Source organism: Corvus moneduloides, chromosome 1 (genome assembly GCF_009650955.1).
Source record: "Corvus moneduloides isolate bCorMon1 chromosome 1, bCorMon1.pri, whole genome shotgun sequence".
Classification (NCBI taxonomy): Eukaryota; Metazoa; Chordata; class Aves; order Passeriformes; family Corvidae; genus Corvus; species Corvus moneduloides.
In genome coordinates this window covers 110,145,774-110,167,506 of record NC_045476.1, presented here as the reverse complement: position 1 = coordinate 110,167,506, position 21,733 = coordinate 110,145,774, and the positions used below count along the sequence as shown (strand labels likewise).

At 41.9% G+C, this 21,733-nt stretch overlaps 2 protein-coding genes and 1 long non-coding RNA gene across 3 annotated transcripts in view; 2 read left to right on the top strand and 1 right to left on the bottom strand.

Moving 5' to 3' along the window:
- The window catches only part of VAPA (VAMP associated protein A), a 28,529-nt gene extending 22,004 nt beyond the window's left edge, over positions 1–6,525 (top strand). The window contains exons 5-6 of the mRNA XM_032121887.1: positions 2,021–2,197; positions 3,163–6,525. Coding sequence (XP_031977778.1) covers positions 2,021–2,197; positions 3,163–3,321 — 336 coding nt within the window. The 3' untranslated portion in view covers positions 3,322–6,525. The remainder of the gene's footprint in view (positions 1–2,020; positions 2,198–3,162) is intronic.
- A 4,024-nt stretch (positions 6,526–10,549) lies between these two features.
- On the top strand, positions 10,550–16,126 carry LOC116449929. Its single transcript, XR_004242592.1, has 3 exons — positions 10,550–11,329; positions 12,940–13,151; positions 14,133–16,126. It is a non-coding gene; the product is annotated as an uncharacterized LOC116449929 (long non-coding RNA).
- The window catches only part of APCDD1 (APC down-regulated 1), a 27,948-nt gene continuing 22,270 nt past the window's right edge, over positions 16,056–21,733 (bottom strand). The window contains exon 5 of the mRNA XM_032121878.1: positions 16,056–20,320. Coding sequence (XP_031977769.1) covers positions 19,872–20,320 — 449 coding nt within the window. The 3' untranslated portion in view covers positions 16,056–19,871. The remainder of the gene's footprint in view (positions 20,321–21,733) is intronic.

Here is a 21,733-nt window from a genome sequence, read left to right as displayed (position 1 = left end):
TCAGTATAATCTTGGAGGGAAGGGGGTGTAGCAGTTGCTTTGTGGTCTGGGTTTTTTTTGTTGGTTTTTTGGTTTTGTTTTTGTTTTTTTTGGTCAAGAATAATTTGTGAGATGAAGGTGTAAGCTTCCGAAGTGTGTCTTAAACAGTAAAAATGTAAAGGTTGAGCATTTAATATCAAGGCACTTAGTTATCTACTTTCTGGCTTTAATTTCATGAAGTGTGTAATGGACTGAGAGAAATGTAATGGATATACAAAACTACCTCCTTTTGTACTTTTTCCTAAGAAACTGTCCCTAGGGACAGAGGAGCTGACTCTTTAATTAAAAAATCAGCTCTTTACAGCCACTCTTAGGGAGCTTTACGCTCTTTTAGGGCCAACTCTTTAAGGCCATTTTTCTTAGAGTGCAAGTGCTTTCCATCCTGATGTGTAAGAAATCAAGGAAGGCAGGCCAGAAAATGGCATAGCTGAGCAAGGATCTGCTCCTCGCATTGAGGAGAGTAAGAGGGCAATGCACAGCCAGTGGAAGCTGGGACATGTGACTTGGGAAATACAGGGCTATGGTTTAGGGGTGTTTAGGGGTGGGATCAGGAGAACCAAGGCACAGATGGACTGGGACTTGGCAGGGGATGTGAAGAGTAATGAGAAGGGACTCCGTAAGTACATATGTCAGAAAAGAAATGACAAGGAGAGTGAACCCCCCCGACAGACAAGAAGGGAGAACTCGTGACAACAGATATAGAGAAGGCTGAGGTATTCACTGAGTTCCTTGGCTCAGTCTTCACTGGCAGTCAGGCTTGCCATGTCATGGGGGTTCTCGTGGTTGAAAAGCTGGACATGAATCTGCAGTGTGTGCCCACAGCCCAGAAAGCATCTTGGGCTGTATCACAAGAAGTGTGGCCAGCAGGTCAAGGGAGGTGATTTTCCCTCCCTCTACTTTGCCCTTGTGAGACCCCCATCTGAAGTCCTGAGTCCAGCTCTGGGTTCCCCAGCATAGGAACGATGTGGACCTGTTGGAGCAAGTCCAGAGGAGGGCCCTGAAGATGCTCAGAGGGCTGGAGCACCTCTCGTGTTAAGACAGGCTGAGAGAACTGGGGTTGTTCAGCCTGGAGAAGAGAAGGCTGCATGGACACCCCACTGCAGCAACTTTTAACAGAGGCAGATAGTGGTAACACAAGGGGGGATGGTTTTAAACTAAAAGATGAAAGATTTGGTTTAGATGTTTGGAGGAAATTCTTTACTGAGGAGGTAGTGAGGCACTGGAACAGGTTGCCCATAGAAGTTGTGGAGGCCCCATCCCTCAGGGTGTTCAAGGCTGTGTTGGATCAGGCTTTGAGCAGTCTGATCTAGTGAAAATTGTCCCTGCCCATAGTGGGGGGATTGGAACTAGATATTCTTTGAGGTTCCTTCCAACCCAAACTATTCTATGATTCTGTGACTTTGAGCAGAGCTGTGGGAATTAGATTTTTTATTTTAGTACTGGTTTTTTCACAGATTTTTGTGACTTTTCGGAATTAGTAATATGTATTTCAGATGCTGTGAGACTTAAATTTCATGTTTGTGCAGCACTTTATTTTCCTTCACTAAAAGGTGTTATAAGTGCAAAACATTTGTATCATACACACTTTATAGGAGTTTGTGACATGATCTGCTTTGGTTTTACTTTGTTTTGTTTCTTACTATTGCAGGATTACTTTTCTTCCTTTTATTTTTTTCCCCCCAAGTTCAGATGATCTTTGGTGTATTTTATGCCCTCTTTTGGATGCCTCCTGGGTCAGTGTTAAGCAGCTAAAGTATTAATTTGTGTCTCAGTAGAGTGTAGTACCAGGTAAACAGTGCAATCTTCTCTTGCTTTTTTAACACCTGAGCTAATCAGAACTGAACTGTCAGTGTGTCTGTTCAGCTTACTGTAAATATAAACTTTGTTGAACTGTATCGGTAGCTTCATTGTTTCACTTTTAAGCTGTGGATGGTTTTTCTTTGGGTAAGTAAACTTCTCAAATCATTCTTGATATTTGTAGAATGATATAGATGCAAGCAAATCCGCCCCAGTACTGAACGCATCTAAGCAGGATGGACCGATGCCAAAACCACATAGTGTTTCACTTAATGATACTGAAACAAGGAAGCTCGTGGAGGAGTGCAAAAGACTTCAGGCAGAGATTATGAAGCTGACAGATGAAAATCGGCACCTGAGAGTAAGTTCTGTGTCCACATTTATATTGAAGTGGCTTCACTCTGCTTGATTCAAAGGTCTGGTTTGTAATTAGGCCAAAACATATGTATTCCAGCAAGTAGATAAAACTGTTAGAATGTCAAGATTGATTCGCTGTATGGTTTTACTGTCCTGTATATTATGTATATCTTGAACTTGTCAGTGATTGAGACTTTGTGATTGTCATGGATGAGATATGAAGCTGCATAATCTTCTTCTTAAATGAAGTGGTCCTCTTTAAGGTGATCTTATTAATTTAGGTCTGAGTCAAAGCTACTGAATTAAATTAGCGTTTTAAAAGTGCTTTATTTTTCTTTAATAATGAGTAAATGAGATCCAGAGCAGTAACATTTTGTATTACAAACAGAGAATAAGAACAATTGTTTGGCCAGAGAAGGTAAGCAAACACTACTTTCTTGTACCTCTATGTAAAGGTGTTATTTCAGTGACCCGTCAGTAGTCAATACATGACTTTATGTGTCTTTTCTATATATTTGCTTTCGGAACAGTTTGGACAATTTCACTGGCTGTGGTAGTCTTTTAAAGAACTATGAAATAATATATAACATAATAACTATGATATATCCAGACCTGTAATCCTGATGACATTGAGACTAAACAAAGCAGATGTTTCTCATTAACAATAAGGAATTACTTCTATGTAATTTTGACACATATTAAGTAAGAGCAGGATGCTTCATTGGGCCTACCAAGATTTTTGGAATATTTTTTAAGCAGAGAGACTAGTGAATTATGGTCCTTATTTAAAATATGGTTTTCTATGTCCATGTTTTGGATTTTGGTGTGGTGTCATGTTGTATGCGTTGAGGTTTTTTTAGAAACTTTATTTAAATATTCGCCAGTAAATACGGCCTTTTGAGTTCAGTTTTTACTATTGTAATGATGTATTTATATATTTTTTCCATCTGTGTTTTTTCCTCCCCTCAGGATGAAGGCTTGAGGCTCAGAAAGGTAGCGCACTCGGATAAATCTGGATCGCCCACAGCTTTGGCCCTCAGAGATAATGGCTCTAATTCTCTTCCTTCACTTCTTGTTGTAATTGCAGCCATTTTCATTGGATTCTTTCTAGGGAAGTTCATCTTGTAGAAAGAATGAGTGAGAGAAGCATGCAAAACTGCAGCTTCCTTTTTTTTTGTTTTTGTTTTTGTTTCGTTTTGTTTTTTTTTGTTTTGTTTTCTCTTGGCCAGAAAAAGGTTTGTTTACCTACCACATCATGGGTAGTACGGCCCGAGTGGCTGTTCTTATGTACAGCATCATAACAGGCTTTGCCTTTAATGATCTCACACGGTTAGAAAACACAATCTGAAAAGACAAACTGTTCAGCTGCTGGACAAAATTGTACATTCAGTCATCAATAGCAGGTATCAGTTGCACAGTCAGTCCTTTATGAAAATTCATAAATAAAGAATTGTTCTTTCTTTCTGTGGTTTTAATAAGAATTCGAAAATTGTTCAGAGTCTTGTAAATGTTATTTTAATAATCCTTTAAAATTTTATCTGTTGCTGTTACCTCTTGACAAATGATTTATTAGATTGCTAATCCCACTCATTCAGGAATATGACAGGAGGTATTCTGGGGGAAATGGTGCCTCTTACTGTGTAAATTTTCTCCTTACCTTACTTTGCTAATATCATGGCAGAATTTCTTTCTTATTCCTTGTGAGGCATTGTTGAGAGTTTTTCATCCTTAACAGTCCTGTCCCATAATATTTAACATGACAAAAGAAATAAAATTGTTAACAGATTTTTCTGCGGGTAGCCTGTTTGTGTGTGTCGTGCTTTTAGAGGGGATTCTTAACAAGTTCATTGTTCATGGTAATTTGCTACTTGTAACAAATGGCTATTTTGAAGTTTATTTGCTTAAGTCTCTGGCTTTGACTGTTGTAATTGAAGCTTGGGAAAGAAAAAAAAAAAAAAAAAAGGTTTCCATTCCATTTGTTTAAAAAAAATGAACTGTTTTCTGGCTGCTTTCAGCTACAAAGAGGATGGTTATCAAACTTGGTTTGAGACAGAATAATTTGGATATCCAGCAGGTACAAATACCAGACATGAATGTTTTCAATATATTAACAATTTGCTTGGATTGTGCAGGAGTGTAATAATCAACCTTCTGTTCCATCTTTGGATCTTCTGGGTGTCTTCCAGGAGTCAACATTATTCTTTGATTTCTTAAGGGTACTTAATTCACATATACTAACTTACTCAGTTTATAATTCTGTCTTAGCAAATATTAAAAAATGCAAGTTGAATCATTCAGACACACATAGTGAATTCCATGATGCAGAAGAGTTGATATTTGCTGAGTTGCTCACCTTCTGCTCAGTTGCTCACCTTTGGGAAATAGAAATAATTTTATGCAACTCTTGGCAGATCTACCTGTTTTAACCATGTATAGCTAAGTTTTAAAAAATGCATTTTTGGGGTCTGAAATGCTTCCCTGCACTTAATGTTATGTCTTGCCTCATCTCTGAATATGTCATAAAAACAAACAGTAGTATTGAAACAAAATATTATCTCTACTTCTGAGTAAGCGTAATCCAATACAGGGAATTACTTGTAAACTTGAAAAATTGTGGAAGAAGTATACTCCTGTAAGCAAAATTGTGTATGCTCTTGGACAGCTTGACTTGATGTGGTGCAGCTAAGTGTGTTAGACCTTGGTATATGCACACCTTATGTAGCTGAGAAAAATGTTCTGGGAAAGATGTACATTATCTTGGTTGCCTTTGATTTTTAGTGCTTTTTAAAAAAAAAAAAAATTACATGATGTTCTGTCATAGCTCTCTGTGGTAGAGTTTTTTATGAAATCTTGCACATGTACAAGGAAGATGATGGAGAAAATGCAAATACTGCTTGTCTTTTCACTTAAGCATGCAAGCACTGTTTCCAATTACTTGTTCCAGTGTCTGCATTCAAGTCTCCTTCCATCCCAGTGACTGGAAAAAACTATGTTAAGGTTTTGATTACTTTGGTTCCACTGGTTCAGAATGGTGTATTTCTCCTGATTTTTTTTTTCTCTAACAGAACATTGCCACATCAAACTTTCATAGCCTGTTCCAAACTGATTACGTGGAAAATAATGAAAGCAATATTGTGCAGGATGTAGTTTGCTTCAGACAGAGCAGTCATTCCTGCGTTGAAGGGAGAAAAACCAAACAAAACCCTCTGGAAGATCTTAAAATGTTTACAGTATGGTGTACGGAGGTTTTCAAAGGTGCTAGCACTTAGAGGACTTTAAAGCAGAAAAACAAGTCATTGCTCAATGCAGCTGACTCAGGTTTTGATATCTGGCAGCAGAAATATGGTAAAAATGATAAAATCAGAATGAAATAACTTTTTCATAAATAAGAAAACAGTTGGTGGTAAAACTTTGGTCATGGTTTAAGTAATGTTTTCAAGGTGAAAGTACAGGGCTCTCGTAACCAGAGTTCTCAGTAATGGTCTAAGGAGACTGTCTTGGTTTCCCGTAATCCCTTCATAGCTGTATATAAAATGTAATGCTAAAACTATTTTGCTCTCAGGAGTCTCTTTGGATGAGATCAACTGTATTCAGTGAATTATGTACTATGGATTAAATTGTTTGTCTTTGTTCCTGAAATGGGTAGAACTTCTTGCTTTGTCTGCCTGCTTACTCGGGTATGTAAGCACAGGGAAATACAGTCTCTCCACCTGCTCCTGGTGATATGAGCAGACGGTGATGCCCATAAAGTCATGTGAGGGGAAATGCATCGCTTGAGTTAAATACACCTTGCAGGTTGCTCTTCTGGTTTCTCAAAAGGGCAAGATAATACAAGTATACAGTATCAAAGTAGTTACTTTAAAATTTTTATCAATATAGCACTTTAAAACAGAGTAGTGGGGTTCAGGGGGAAAAAGAAAATAAACCTAGTTAACTAGAAGATACAGCTTCTGTAGTAATTCTGGGCACCAAATTTAACCCACTTAGAATATATATATATATATATATATAAAGTTCATTTAAGAGAAAGTTATTTGTATCAATGCACAACTTATTTGTGCATTTCTACTCATTCTCTAAAATCTGTTGACAAACGCTATTGCCCAGGCTTGCATGTTTCTGCTGCTATGTTTGAAGCCAACTTACTTAAAAGAAGCAACCAAACAGTAGCTTGGAACTTCATTATCCTCCTGGGAGGAGGGAGGGTGGAGGGAGGAGTTGAAAGGTGACATTTTGCCAAAGGGGAAAAGACAAAGCCAATAAGCAAAACTTATCTTTCAGGCCTTCTTCAAAGTTATGAAAGGTTGAAGTGTTAATAAACTATTAAAAATGTAGCGGTGTCCTTTTTATTTTGGAACTTCTCCCTGACTCCATTCTGTGGACTGCTGCTGGTGAAAAGATGTATCTTGTCCCCATGGGTGGTGTCACTGTTCTGCTCTAGGTTCTGCTGGTAAATGGCAAGAGGCTGCCTTGGATGAAGAGTCAGTGCTGGAGTGAAGAACAGGGGCCTCGATCCAGGCAACACTGAGGATGCTGATGGATCTTTCAGATTTGTAAGAATCATCTTGACAAATAATTTTCCTGTTGGGAGTCCCCAGGTATTTACGTCTGAATTGACTTGCTGGAGCAAACGCTTGTTTCAATCTGTAGCAAAAGATGGAATGAGAGCTACGCAGTTACAGAGCAACCCTAATAAATATTTACTACAGTACTGAAATGCCCTGCTCTCCAAGTTTGCAGGCAGGATTGAAATTCTGTACCTTGTCATTTTAGCTGCATTGCTGTGAAGGTAATAGTTCACTGCCTTAGCTGCTACTCTGGTGCCTGTGGAGTGGCTTTGTGGGGAGTGTCCTGGAAGGCTCATCTCTGTGTAGCACTTGCCACTGCTGCCAGTGAGCTGCTGTCTTTGCTGATGCTGAGCTTCTGTGGTTGCTTTAAAGTGGTAGTACATTGGAGTGTTGGACAAGAGGGGGAGCTAAATGCAGGAGTCAGTTTTCACTAGGGTTTGAGCTCCTTCCTGTGGGAAGGACTGAAACTGATGATAAAATAAAGTAGGTTATTTCCTGTCCAAATGTGTTTCGCAGGGGTACTCAAATAGTGTAACCAAGTGTCTGTTTGAAGTTGGTCTGTTGTGTTTTTCTGTTTCAATGCATGTTAGGTACATTGAAGAATTGATGATTCTGACGGGTGCATAAGCAGAGGTAGTGCTGGTGTTGTCACCTCTTATTTATTTGCCCTGTATGTGACAAATGATCATGTAGAAAGGAGGTCTTGTGCAAAGGCAAAACAGTTGATTCTTACCTTTTACCTGGTTTTGTCATTACTGCCAGGTGGTGGTAAGATCAGTGTCTGTGCCTCGTTTGCTGGGACAAGGGTTTATATGTTTGTGTGGTGAACTAGATCTAGAAACTGCTTTGGATGAAATTATTGTTTAATTCCCTACAAATTATGTTTTAACTGAATCCTGGTATAAGCATCTGCAACACTGCAGTGCCATTTTATTTAAAACTTGGTGCCAGTTTATGTAATGTTGGTAGTAGCACTGCCAGCAGGGTATTGAATCTCTGTTTGTGCTGCAGCTACTCTGTTGCTGGCAGTGGTGGAAGGCTGATCTCCCTCTTCTTTTCTGAAGACTTAAAAAGATGTTTGTAGTAACCAGGCACAGAGGTGTGAGACAGACAGCCATAATTACAGCTAAGTAGTCTGAGCTGAAACACTAGAAATAAATGAAACAGTAATTGAATGGTGGCTGAAATAGTTACCATTACCTTTTGAATTGGTTGATAAGAAAAAAACCACTGTGAGTTGTTTTGTTTAGGTGTGATTTGTTCGTTTTTTTTTTTTTTTTTTTTTGGAAGTTAAGACTTCTGATCATCCAAGTTCTGCAAGGGAAAAAAGCCCCAACAATGAACCAACTCACAAATTGCTGTAGTCTTGGAATAATTATTTCAGGATATTATGGAAAGTTTTTACTAATGTTGGTGCAGGCTCACATGCATAGGTGAATTTAGAGAGACTACTACTGGGGATCAGTATCTAGGCTTTTCTCACAGTGGGTAGTAGTTAAATAGCAGTCCTTGTGAGTGTCTCGATCTGCCTTGTCAAGGATGGGTTATCCTGGCTTTTGAGATGGGGAAACTGAGGCACGAGTGTTGAGGCAAATGACTGGGTAGTTTAAGCACAGCCCCTGTTCTCTAGCACACACTCTGTCCTGTTTCTCATCAAGTATTCCTTGAGCCATGTCCAAGTCTTTATTTTTGTTTGTTTTTTTGAATTTCAAAAATGCTGCTTTGTGTTGCTTAGACATCTGTAATAGTATTTTAAAGCAGCTTCCTAAAGACTTGGCTGTTGCTTTGTTCCTGAAGCCAAGTGTTGAACAGACAGAAAATGTAACTGTTAGGTGTTTAAAAGTGAAATGTGCTCACTGGGATTATAATGCCTGATGTCAGCCAAAGATAGGCAAGGGGGGAAAAAAGGAAAAAATATGCTAAACATTTGGGTGTGTTGTGTTTGTAGTCCTGAAACGTAAAAGTCAGTCTGTATTGCAAAAATCTTCTGTGGAGCCAGTGCTGTTTGCACTTTACAAGTAAAAGAAAGCAAACAGTCCTAAATGTGCACAGCTGTTCTGTTAGTGGGGGTATATATTGCTGCATTGGGTTTCCATGGCAAGGTTTTGGTAGTGGGGGGCTGCAGGGGTGGCTCCTGTGAGAAGCTGCCAGAAGCTTCCCAGGTGTCCTACGGAGCCAATGCCAGCTGGCTCCAGGACAGACCTAATACTGGCCAAGGCCAAGTCCATCACTGATGGTGGTAGTGCCTCTGGGATAACATGGCTAAGAAGGGGACAAAGGTACTGCACAAGAGCAGATTGCAGCCAGAGCGAGAATATGTGAGAGAAAGAGCCCTGCAGACAGCAGGGTCAGTGAAGAAGGAGGGGGAAGAGGTGCTCCAGGCACCAGTGCAGAGACTCCCCTGCAATCCATGGTGCAGCCCATGGTGAGGCAGGTGTGCCCCTGCACCCATGCTGGGGCAGGTGGATGGTTGAAGAGGCAGTGGAGCAGGCTCCTGCCAGGACCTGTGGACGCAGGGAGAGAGGAGCCAATGCTGAAGGTTTTCTGGCAGCACTTGTGACCATGCTGCAGTCTGCTGGAGGACTGCACCCTGTGGAAGGGACCCATGTTGGAGCAGTTTGTGAAGAACTGCAGCCTGTGGGAAGGACTCATTTTAGAGAAGTTTGTGAAGGACTGTCTCTCATGGGAGGGACCCCATGCTGGAGCAGGGAAAGAGTGTGCAAGTCCTTCCTTGAGGAAGGAGTGGCAGAGACAAGGTGTGATGAACTGATCACAACCTCTATTCTCCATCTCTCTGCACTGTTTGGAGGGAGAGGAAATTGGAAATAAAATTAAGCCTGAGAAGAAGAGGCGGGTGAATGGAAGGTGTTTTAAAATTTGGGTTTCCTTTTCATTATCCTACACTGATTTGATTGGCAAGAAAGTAATTTGCCCAGATAGTGTTTTGCCCATGATGATAATTGGTGTGGTCTCTACCTGTCTTTATCTTAACCCATGAGCCTTTAGTTGTATTTTCTCTCTGAGGGGAGCTTTGGCAGGCATCTGACGTCCAGCCAGGGTCAACCCACCACAATTGCTCTGCCCATGGAAGTGGAGAAGTATTTTTCCCTTGCTGCTTTGATAGCCCAGACACAGATGATACAGACAGGTACTCTGACTACTTCAGAAGAGCCAAGCACTTCTTTTTCTAAAACCTAAACATGTTTGACTCCTGCAAGCAAATATGCTCCAGAAACCATCTGACTCAGAGGTTAAGTCTGCTGATGCTTTTTCACTCGAAATTAGTAAATGTTGCTACTACTGCTTTTCAGACTGCAGTAGACTGTTGCAGTGGTGTGAAGGTTGGTCTGAGGAATACTGGTAATGAGACTAGAGTAATTACCTGAATTATAAAGATGGTGCTCTGTTTCTTAATGGTTGAGAGGCATTACTTTAAGTCCTTATGTAGCTTATAGAACCATGTTTTTGAAAGGCTTAGGAAGAAAGTCTACAGAAAGCAAAACCTGAACCTTGGATCAAATAGATGGCCCTCTAGAACTGCAATCAGAGGTGCTAAGAGTGCAGCTTTGATAATGAAGTGAGTCGTTCTTAGAAGATGGGAGCTTATGTAGTGGCTATTTCTCACTGCTTGCCTTAATCATATCTGGTTAGTTTAAAATGTTGAAGTGATAAATATTAGACATGTGTCCCACACCTCAAGAGTGGTTGGTGTCGATGTAGAAAATGGGAGTATGGTAGGAAGAGATGGCCATGACAAAAGTGAGGTGGACTGCTTCAGAAGTGTCTTTGTGATGGCTTTATAGTCTCAGGACACCTGGACTGTTAGAAAGGTCCGTATGTGCTGCCTTTTCTCCAGACATATGCTGGAAACTGCCATGCCTTCTCTAGGAATGCGAATTTCTCTCCAATTTTAGGGTGTAAATCATCAAACATGGTGGTTGCACTTGTAAACAGGAGAATGCCAGGAAAAGGATTTTAATTTTATTCATGCCCAGGATTGTCTAACCTCAGATTTCCAGTACAGCCTTCAGCTTCATTGCAGTGCTTTCAGACTGCACCAAATACCTTGAAATACTTTAGCCCTTGGGCCTCTCATTTCACATCCCAGCTTCAAGAAAATGAGAACAGATTGCCTTCCTGATTAGGTGAAATAATCTCTTCATCCTGCCTCCACAGAAACCAGGTTACAATGGCAAAGGAAGGTCAGCATATTTGTGGAAAAACCTGACTTAAAAGAGACAAAAAGACAGGATTTATGTGATTTATGTGTAAGCATTTTTATGCTGTTGTTCCCTGTGTGAATTTGAAATCTAGTTCAAGCCACATTTGATAAGATACGCATTTGATACCTCCAATTAAAGGAAAATTAGAGCTCAGATGAAAGACATTTAAATTGAGTCTCCCAGCCTGGGCAAGCCTGCGTGGCAAGCTGGAAAAGTACCTGTTCTTCTTGCTGCTGTTGGACCAGTTAATGCTGGCATCCTTGCCAAGCTGTGAGCATGGGCGTAGATCAACCACCCTGGCAGCTGCCGGTGGTGGCCTCGCTCTTGTCAGCAATGGGATGAGAGGTGAGCGGGCTACAAGGGAGCAGGTTGGCAGGCACAGTGGGGACAAGAGCTGTCGCCAGAGTAAGCTCATGGAGGGGGTGTGGAGGTGAGACTAATCTACCAGGGAGTGGGAATGGGTGATGCAAGAAACCTGCTAAGAAATGGGGTGAAAAATGCTAAAAATTGGAAGAAAGTATTATCCTGCATGTTGTGCATCCTCACTTCTCTGATCTGCTCTGCTCAAGCCCTTCAGAAACAGTAATGGTTCAATTATTGCAAACAGATGGGAGGAGTCTGCTGTTCAGAGTAGCCAAAATCGTGCTCAAAGCTTCTTGTAAGACCAGTGGTGTTTTTTATAAATCGTGGGTTTCTAAATCCATTTTGTGAGGTGTGTAGAGGTTGCATTTGTGGCAGTAGAGGCTTAGGAATGAAGCAGCTAATCAAAAGTAAACCAGTAGTGTACGGAAGGGGCCTCCTGATTTCCTTGGCTACTGCTCAGGGGAAGCAGCAGGGAACAGCAGTGTGTGACCAGAGTCCTCTGGGTGCTCTGCACACCCAGTGGGGCACATTAGGTGAACCACACCAGCATTAGCTGCCCTGTGGGCAAGCATGACAAGGGGGCTATGCAAAACCATTCTGTGTCTGTGTATGTTCATATTTACATCTGAGTCGTGAACACCAATCTTTCTGGGATGCCTGTATGTGGGCGGTGGTTACAGCAGACTGGCTTTTGAGAGGACTTGGCATTGTATCATACATTTGTAATTGCTTCAGTTGCCTCTAAACCATTTTCTTCCTTCAGCTGCTCCTAATTTTTGAGTTACTTTAAAATTGCTGATTTTGAGGGTAGCTGCGTGCAAAACACTTCCTTTCTTCTTGCCAAATTGGAGCCATCTCATCCCAAACCCCTCTGAAATGCACTCTGAGCCTCTGAAACTGTTAATTTGAGAGCTTCAAAGAGAAACATGGGGCTTAAGCAGGAGAAGGCTCACACAAGGCAAATTTCCAACATCCAGGAGCTATTGCTACTGCTTTTGTGAAGTGCACAGGTCTCTGCTGTAAATGCAAAAGCAATTTTATATTTAAGAAATTTAAAAATAGATTTTTTACTTTTACAGGAGATCCTTCCCAGTCTCATGCCTGAAGGCCCCTAAGTCCTGTATGTTCCTTTCTGTGTCACTCTACATGGATAGTTATCTCCTAATCCTAGTTAGAGTAATGGAAACTAAAGCACTTGCTTTTATAACAGGGTGAGACAATAATAATGTAAAATTTGAAATTATAGTGTATCTGTCAAAATTCAGTAATTCCCTCCCCCCCCCTATTTAGTATATCTGAGAGTTTATGTAGCTCTTAGTTTTAGTTGAGTATGCGATACTCCTCATTAAAAATTTCGGTAATTCCCTGGATGAAGTACTTTCATATTAGCTATATATATATATCTCATTACAATTTTCAGTTGCTACCTATATATACGTTTCTGGACAGATTTGGAACATGGACAGATGGTCATAAGTTGAGGCACGGCTGGCAGTTTAGTAACAGTGTTTTCCTTCTATGGAAAATGCATAAATGCAGAACTGGTTGGTACATCTTAGATCACGTAATCATTTCCCCTGTATTCCTTGCAGAGTGTGGAGAAGTGAATCGTTTAGTGCATAGGTTCAACAACTTCTGCCCTGATCATATGGCACTGGGCACACAGGAGGAGCTTCAATGAAGGCTGCAGGAGCAAAGCTGCGTTTTGGCATTTCCAAGCTTTTGAAAGCATAACTCCACATTAGTCTGAGTGTAATTCCTGATCTTTTATGGCTACTGCTCTCACGGATGGTGCGCCGCTCTGGTAAGGAGAGAGCATCGTGTGGAATGAAATTGTAGTGTTAGTTTGACCCTCGGGAAAGACTTGTGAAGTGTCTTGAAAAGATGGAGGGTTTTTTTTCTGTACGCTAAAACCATGGTCTCCGTAGAGAAGCTGGCTTCGTTACTCATTCAAGTTTTTTTTTTTTATTTTTGCTGCTTGTGTTCGATAAAGGGGAGAGAGCCTCACGGCTTGGCAGGGTTTGGGCCCCCTCCTCCCCTCTCCCCTCGCTATGTTCCCGCTGGATTTTGGCGGGGGGACGCTGTGAGGGGAGCCGGCGTTCCGCAGGCTCCCGCCGCCAGATGGCGCTGTGCCCCCGGCCCGCGCCGCTCCGGGCGGATCCAGGGCCCGCTCCCGCCTCCCGGACAGCCCGGGCCGGGCCTCCTCCGTGCCCCGCTCCCGCCTCCCGGACAGCCCGGGCCGGGCCTCCTCCGTGTCCCGCTCCCGCCTCCCGGACAGCCCGGGCCGGGCCTCCTCCGTGTCCCGCTCCCGCCTCCCGGACAGCCCGGGCCGGGCCTCCTCCGTGCCCCGCTCCCGCCTCCCGGACAGCCCGGGCCGGGCCTCCTCCGTGCCCCGCTCCCGCCTCCCGGACAGCGGCGGAGTGTCTGGGGGCTTGGGTGTCTCTTGTTTGTAGTGTTGAAACTATTGTTTGTAGTGTTTGCTGGAAGATGCGGTTGTTTCCAGCAATCCCTTAGAGAATCTTAGAATGGCTTGGTTTGGAAGGGACCTTAAAGATCATCTGCTTCCAGGTTGCTCAAAGCCCCATCCAACCCGGCCTTGAACACCTGCAGGAACAGAGCATCCACAGCTTCTCTGGGCAACCTGTTCCACTGCCTCACCACCTTCACAGTAAAGAATTTCTTCCTAATATCCAATCTAAATCGACCGTCCTTCAGTTTAAAGCCATTGCCCCTTGTCCTATTGCAGCAGGTCTTGCTAAACAGTGTGTCCCCATCTTTCTTACAGACCTCTTTTAGGTATTGAAAGGCAGTAATGAAGTGTCCCTGGAGTCTCCTCTGAAGTCAACAGTGCCAAATCTCTCAGCCTTTCCTCATAGGACAAGTGCTCCAGCCCTCCAATCATCTTCATGGCTCTCATCTGGACCTGCTCTAACAAGTCCATGTCTTTCATGTGCTGAGGACTCCAGTGCTGGATGCAGCACTCCAGATGCAGGTGGGGTCTCATATCGGGCAGTTAATAAATCTGATGCCCATAAATAATGTAGATTTTTTTTTTTTTTTGGTCTTTGCTTGGTGCTAAGAGCAAAGTGGCCCAGTAGCTGGGAAGTTATTTAAAGAAATTCATAATGCATGTGTTTGTCCAGCAAGCATCTGTCCTTTGGATGGAAGGATATAGGTCTGATCCTGTTTTCTTTTTTTTACTATGTGTTAATCTAGGAGATCTAATGCCCAACATCCCCAAGTGTAAACTTTTTTTCTCCCAGCTTTTTTGATTTATTTATTTGAAGACAGCACTACTCTGTGCAGCTTGCTTTCTCATTCTCCAACAGACTGTCTTGAAAATCGCAGCAGACAAGGAGCACTGTGGTTCCCATGGGAAAGGATGTCTGCCTGCTTTGAGGTGGTGATCATGGGCAGTTCCCATTACTGGATGACACGCAGGAATTAATTTCTGTCCTCAGGGCTTGGTACTACCTTAGCTAGAATCCATCCCACAGACTGGTCCTATACCCTGGAACAGACTTGTGAAGAAGGTGGATGATCAGAGGGTGTCTGATAAATAATTGCTCAGGCCAATAGCACTTCTGCCTTGGCTATTAAGGGCACCCATAGTACGATTCCTCAAAGCTGTGTTTTTCTCTGCCTGATTCAAAAGTAGAGCTCCTTATTATTATTTATTGCTGGTAGCAAATGGCAGTGAAAAAAATCCAAAGTGATTGCACTAGAGGAGAAGACTGAAAGGACAAAAATACTTATAGAAAGTGGAAAAGGTACAGAAAATTAATGAACTGAATGAACCAGAATGAGTGGTGCTGGTTTTATTACCTGTCCTTCCCTGTTGGGTCAGGACTGAGTAAATTATGCCAAGTAGAATCTTGCAGAATTTTGCAATAAATTGCCTGAACTCATCCATTCTCACCGCTTTGTGAGGAAGGGAGGCTGCTTCACAGGCTGTGGCTACTGCTCTTGGAGTACCTTGTAATTTAGGGCATACTTCCTGAAAACAGAACTCATCTTTCAGGGATCTCCTGAGTCACTAGGAAAATTCAGGAACTGGTCAACTCCAAAGCTTTTGATGGTGGAGATGGAAGGCTCAATGACTGCATTTCACCTCTTTCTGTGAGTGAAGCAGGAGTGAAATGGCAGGGCACTGAGCAAAGATACTTTTGTTATCCTGTGTCTTGCTTTCTCTTCACAGTTTGTTTCAGGTTTTTCTTTCTTTTTAAGAAGTGTCCTTTCTAATCCCTCCCTGCTCCTTGCCCCAGGCTGTAGCCCTTAAAGCAACTGGGATGCAATAGCAGAGCAGCAATACTGGTTTGTTTGCCTACATCTCACTTATGAAAAATACTTGGTTTCTGTTGAACCATACCCTTTGTCCTGACACAGCTGCTCTGACCACACTCTCCTTGCAAGCGAACACCGTCATTACTCACTGGGCATCTCCAGCCATGATTTTATTCAGAAAACCTGAAGATGTGCTGTGAACCCCAAATCCCATATCTGTATCCCTCAGAGCTGTTTGTAGCGACAAATGTGTTCTGAAACAAAAGATGTTCTCTTGTGTATGTAGTAAAAAATGAGCTTTGCTGTGCATAAGTTACTCAACAGTCAGGTTTATGGCTGTTTCTTTCCAAGACACCCAACATTTTTTTTTTTCACACTTAGTTTTCTGTTCTGTTGACTTTCTAACATGAAGACAAAGAAATCCTTAATTTTTCAGTTAGGCTTTTTTTATTCCAATCAATAGTTTAACAAGTGCTTAAACTTCCCCAGCAGTTTAATCTGGAACATAGTTGAGAAGAAAAATATCTTCTATAACTTTACAAAAATAAAAAGTTTTTTTTTCTTTTAAAATCCTGCACTTTAGGCAAGCATGCTCTGACTCAAGCAAGACTGACATTATATCCTAAATACAGACTTCTGTTCATAGAAATGACATTCTACCCCAGGGCAGTGGGCACAATATGTAAATGGTATACAAACAGAGCAAGAACACTTGTTTTGACTTTTCTGATCCCTTTTGTCCTATTTCTTGAATAAGGCCTGTTAAAACAATTAGCCTAAGAATTTCTTTAGGTTGCTATTTCTTCTGTCAGGTGGATCATTGAGTAGGATATTACTGAGGGAAAAGCTTTCACCTGTCTTGGCAACACTGGCAGCTGCTGAAGATAACAACATTAATAGATTCATTTTTTTTTTAACCTTCTGCATTTCAGCAAGGAACAAATCACCCAGTTTGCAGGTCTTCCACTGCTAAACCACTTGCAGCTTAACTTCTTTAGCAGCCAGGGCTGCCAGCACATGAGGTCAGACTGGAGAAATAAAATGAATGGAATATATTGTGTCACATATGTATGTGGGGCTGTGCAGCAGTTAATTTAGTGCATGATGAAACCAAAAGAGGGGGTAAGCTTAGCTCGTTCTGTGCCTGCAAGCAAGGAGAAGCCTCACAGAAAATATGGACTAGCATATAAACTATGCACTCTGAAGTCTTACAGCTTTGTCCAACTTGACTTGTATTGGCTAAAAGAAAAATAAAAAATATATAGGCATGTGGAGGGAAACTGGTGCAGCATATGCTAAGAACCCAGATCATAAAATTGTATTTCTGGTCAACACTACAAATAAACTACAGAAGTCCCCAATCAGATTTCATATAATGCACTGTGAAGACTTTCAAAAAAATATTTCCTTTTAAAGTGTTTTTAAATGACAGGGAAAAAAAGAGCATTTATTGTACAATTTGTACAGTGATCCACATTTTCATGTAGTCTAACCATAAGCTTTGGAAAACCTAGACCTTTGCAAGTCTGTGATTCAAAACATCTGAGACATGAATGTGCTTTTAGAGGTTATAACTAGACAGATCTTTCTCTTGAAACTGTTACAACCTTTTTGACATTAGGCACTTTACAGAGGAGCCACAAAGCACTAATAAACTGTAAATGATTGCTCCGATGAATATTGAAAATCGTGCTGTGGAACAGTTCCTTTGGTCTTTACTTCCATCCTGCATCACAAGCATGTGCAGATTTCAGCTGGGATCGAGCTGTGTGTGGCACCTGCACAGGCAAGGGACATGGTCTGAGAACTCCTAACCATGGATATTTTTTCAGAGATAGGACCACATGGGAATGGTTGATGGTGGTGAAAGCAGCTTGTCTTGTGTGATCTAAGGAATTTCACACAATACCCATCCTCTTAAATAAAAACTAGTCTGAATTCACTCATGCTGCTAGATGTCAAACAGAAGTCAGAAATGAAGCAGGTACTTAAGGGATATGTTTGACTGCAACAGCTCAGTAACCCAGTTAGAGATATGCTGTTGTCACTCTGCTGACTACAAAACTCAATCTAGAGAAAACCAAACTCCATGCTGGTTTGTAACTACTCTGTCAGAGGCATCCTGTCTCCTTCTTGACCCTCTAGTTAAAACTGTGCCCCCTACCAGCAACTGATAACTGGCTCTTCAAGTAAGTTTGACTGTGTGGAACAGAAACCCATCAAGAAATGCTGACCAGAACAGCTGTTGTTCATAGGGCTCAATTCACCACAGTGAGTTGGCTTTCAGATCCTTCCAACAGGCTGAAAGAGAATCTGACATCAGATGGATGGATAAACACTTTCTCTGGTGACTATTGAACCAACCTGAGCTCCATTCCTGACTCTTAAGTAAGAGTTTTCTGTGACTTTTCATTTACCTGAGGAAAAAATATGAAAGATGTGGTCTGGCTCAGCAGCCAGTCTATGATACTGCTCCTTCCCTCTGTCTTCCTGCTGTCTCAAAACTAGGTGAACTGATTCTGTTCCAACTCTGAGGAAATTCACATCCATGTTTTCAAGGAATGCTTTTGCTATAGTAGTCAGTATGAAGATTCACCATGTAAAGTTGAAAGACCTTCATTCAAAACATACTTTCCTAGGATACTGAAAATAATACATCAAAGGTTCTTTTTCTGACATAGTAGTGGGCTGGGCAGCTAGCAGCTGCTTATACTGTGAAGAAATGCTACAACCTTACTTCTTATGTTCTTACAGATGTTCCTGCTTTTCCTGCGAGCCAAAACATCTGTACATAAGTAAAAGTCACAGCCCAAACACTGCAAGGTTAAGCTATGCCCTCAGTTCACTCCCTATTAAAGCAGGGGAGCATGGTTCATCTATGAACTTCTAGCTCCTTTCTGGCCTTAAACATCTCCCCTACTGCTTCCAGAGTCTGCTCTGATTTGCATCAGTGCACAAAAGGCTGTATTCACCACTGAGGGAAACCTGAGAGTTTCCAGGGCAGGCTCTAGTTGACAAATGTCGTCTGAGCATTTTATCTATCCACCTTCCCAGCAGTGTGTCCCCAAACCAGTGCTGATTTAAGCTCTATGAAACCGTGGCATGTGCTGGGACAGTTCAGCAAGGAGAAAAGGAAGGATGTAGTCCCATTAGTACAACTCTTGCTCCTCTCTCTGTAAGACTGGGCCTCTGGTGGCTCTCTGTCTGTGGGTCTGTTTCCAGCTGCTTTCTTGCTCTACCAGGTACCACGGTGTGCTTGCTCCTGTAACCCTTTTCTGTTCTTAAATGAGGTCACATGACTAAAAAGATGCTGCTAAATAGGGCTGCAGAACACTTGCTTTACTCTGACACAAGTACTGCACGTGGAGTGTGTAAGGTCTCTGGAATATGGAAAGAGAAGTCTTTCCTGCAGCCTTGTATTGGCAGCTTACCTGCACTCTATGCATCTGACAGGAAAATTGCTGCTGCTGGCTGGCTTTGAGGGGGCTTGGCTGTAACTACTCGCTAGATACAAAGGGAGGCCTCGAAGCAATTACATAGCTAAGTTAATTGAATGAGAAAATACTAAACCACTGGTTATTTTTAGAACTTAATGATTGCAAAAATAGCTTAAATTACTTGGAGTATTTTTTTTTTAATTAGGGGTACCAACCATTTAGCACTTTTTGAACAGAGGGCTGTTGATTTTCTGGTTCTTTTTGTATTATGAGCTGTGAGATAATGGCAAGATAAATCTTTGTGGATTTCCTCCTTATATACATATCTACATCAGAGCTGTGAAGTCAGAGGGGGAAGCTGCTATCACAGTACTGGCACAATACCGAGCCCTTCCCCAGAGCTAAATTCTGATGAGAAACTGGGCTTTGGGGATAAGAGTACCACAACAGGAAGATGGCAGAGATGACTGAAGCAGGATCATAAAGTTCATCCCAGCAGTTAAAAAAAAAAAAAAATAAAAGGAGACTCCCTCCCTCCCCCCAGAAGTCTGCAGTCCTAAAGTGCAATTACTTTTGTGCAGTCGTGTCAGGCCAGGGATCAGACTGGATGAAGTTCAAAGCACAAACATCAAACGAGTGCCGTTGCAATTCAAGGAGGAAGAGGGAAGTAAGGAAAAGAACAACAGTTCTCAGGCATTCAAGTGCATCAAGAAAATAAATGTCCCTTTCTCTCTGAAGAAAAACAACCCCCAGTCTGGTGGAATCCTGGCTTTGTAGTCATGAAAAATAAGTTTTCCTCGCTTCTAGCTGAGAATGTCCCAATATGACACAGTACAAATAAACAACAAAGCAAGAGCTGGGGCGCTGAGATATTTTTCTGCTGCCCTGCTGCTATACAGCCTGATTTTATTCTCCTCTGGTGACTCTTCAGATCTGAGGACTGATGAGGCGCACTGAATTAAAGGCATCTGGTAGGAAGTGGCTCTTTTCTCGGGTCGGTCGGGGCTGGAGCCGTCGCTCGGTCTCTGACCATTGTACAGCAGGTACCTGCCCCGGGCATCCTGCTCCATCTTGAAGATTTCGTACTCAGTGTGAGGTAGGCGGATGCCGAGGGCGATGCAGCCGTTCGTGTGGGTGACGTCCTGCTGAACCCCAACCTGCCAGGATCCCTGTGCTCCGCACTCATTCCCATTAAAGACGTTCAGCAGCGAGGCTGTGGATATGTCCATGGGAGTGACCTTCATGTGATTCACTGTGAGAGAGGAAGAGAAGAACTATGAGCAGAGGAAAAAGACAAAAGCAAAGCCAACATGAAGATTGGGGCACACCTGTTAAATCAAAATTGTCTCCCCTTGTTCCTTCTTAAATTAATTTTTCACATTACAGGTGTGGTCAGCAAATCTACGAGCATCATTTTACGTCTTTGATGTAAATTGAAATTGCTTTTTGTGCAGAACAACCCCCCTCCAACTCAGTTGAAGAAAACCTGATGGCCACGTATCTCAGCCAGAGATTAAGCAGAGCTTTTCATAAATTCCAGACAATCCTTTACAGATAAAGCCTGGTTGGTTATACTAGGAGATAGGGAAAAGAGGAAACAATAAAACTTTACTCATGTTTTATTACCACCTGTATTGATCCGTAAGTGGAGTATTTATCACATATTTTTCATCATTTCTTAACGTTTGCTACTCTGTAAACCTAATAAAATATTTTGTTCCGACTGGGTAATTTGGGAAACACCACAGCTGCACTATCATCCTGTACTACCTGTCCTTTTTTGCATGAATTGTAAAATATAGCTGACCTACAAAGAGATGTTTTTCCTCATCTCTAAACATTGGCTGCAGCTTGCAGTATCAAATGTAGAATTGCTGCTGCTTTTTCAGTTCTAATCTGCCAGTATTTCAAAGGAGTTTAAGGAACATAAAGTTTCATTTTCCAGCCAAGTTAAAAAAGTTGGGAAAACTCAAAATGAATGAGCTTGCAGAAGCTGAATAGAGATTTTTCCTGGTGTGTGTTTGACACTGTATATCAAGAAAAGGGGATCTGAATGGATTGGTGCTGACCAAAACAGAAGCAAATAACCAGCCCTTATGCCTCCCAACATACCAAAATCCCAAATTTTCTTGCAGATCACTTTATAGTAAGATTTGTTGGGAGCTTTTCCCGAGCTTTTATAAACAGCTATTGACTCAATGGCTCTACAGTTCTCATTATTTACTCTAGTTGGTGTAAAAGGTAATTTATAGAAATTGAATCTGAAAGTTTTACCTAAACTGAATTAGTCACCTTGATCTGTAAGGTAAGTTGGCACAGCATAAACCAGAAATGCAAGCAAAAACTGGATTTCACCCCAGGAGCTAGCTGGGACATGCTGCACATGCAGCTCTATAGAGCCAAAATTCTGACAGGCAAGGGTATTTCCCACCCCCTACAAAAATCTCAGATTAGTAAATTATTTCTTCTAGTCAGATGCTTTTCTAAATCAGACCCATGCAAGATGCTTTATTGGTTACTCATGTGGTAATGGAAATAAGGAGGAGAAGAGCCTAGAGAGGGCTTGAGGCTACCACAGGCTCCACTGGGGCTGGTGCCATGGTGGGATGTTGTGTTTTGGAGATGTTTGTTCATGTGAGTGGTTCAGGCCTCTGAGCTCTTTTTA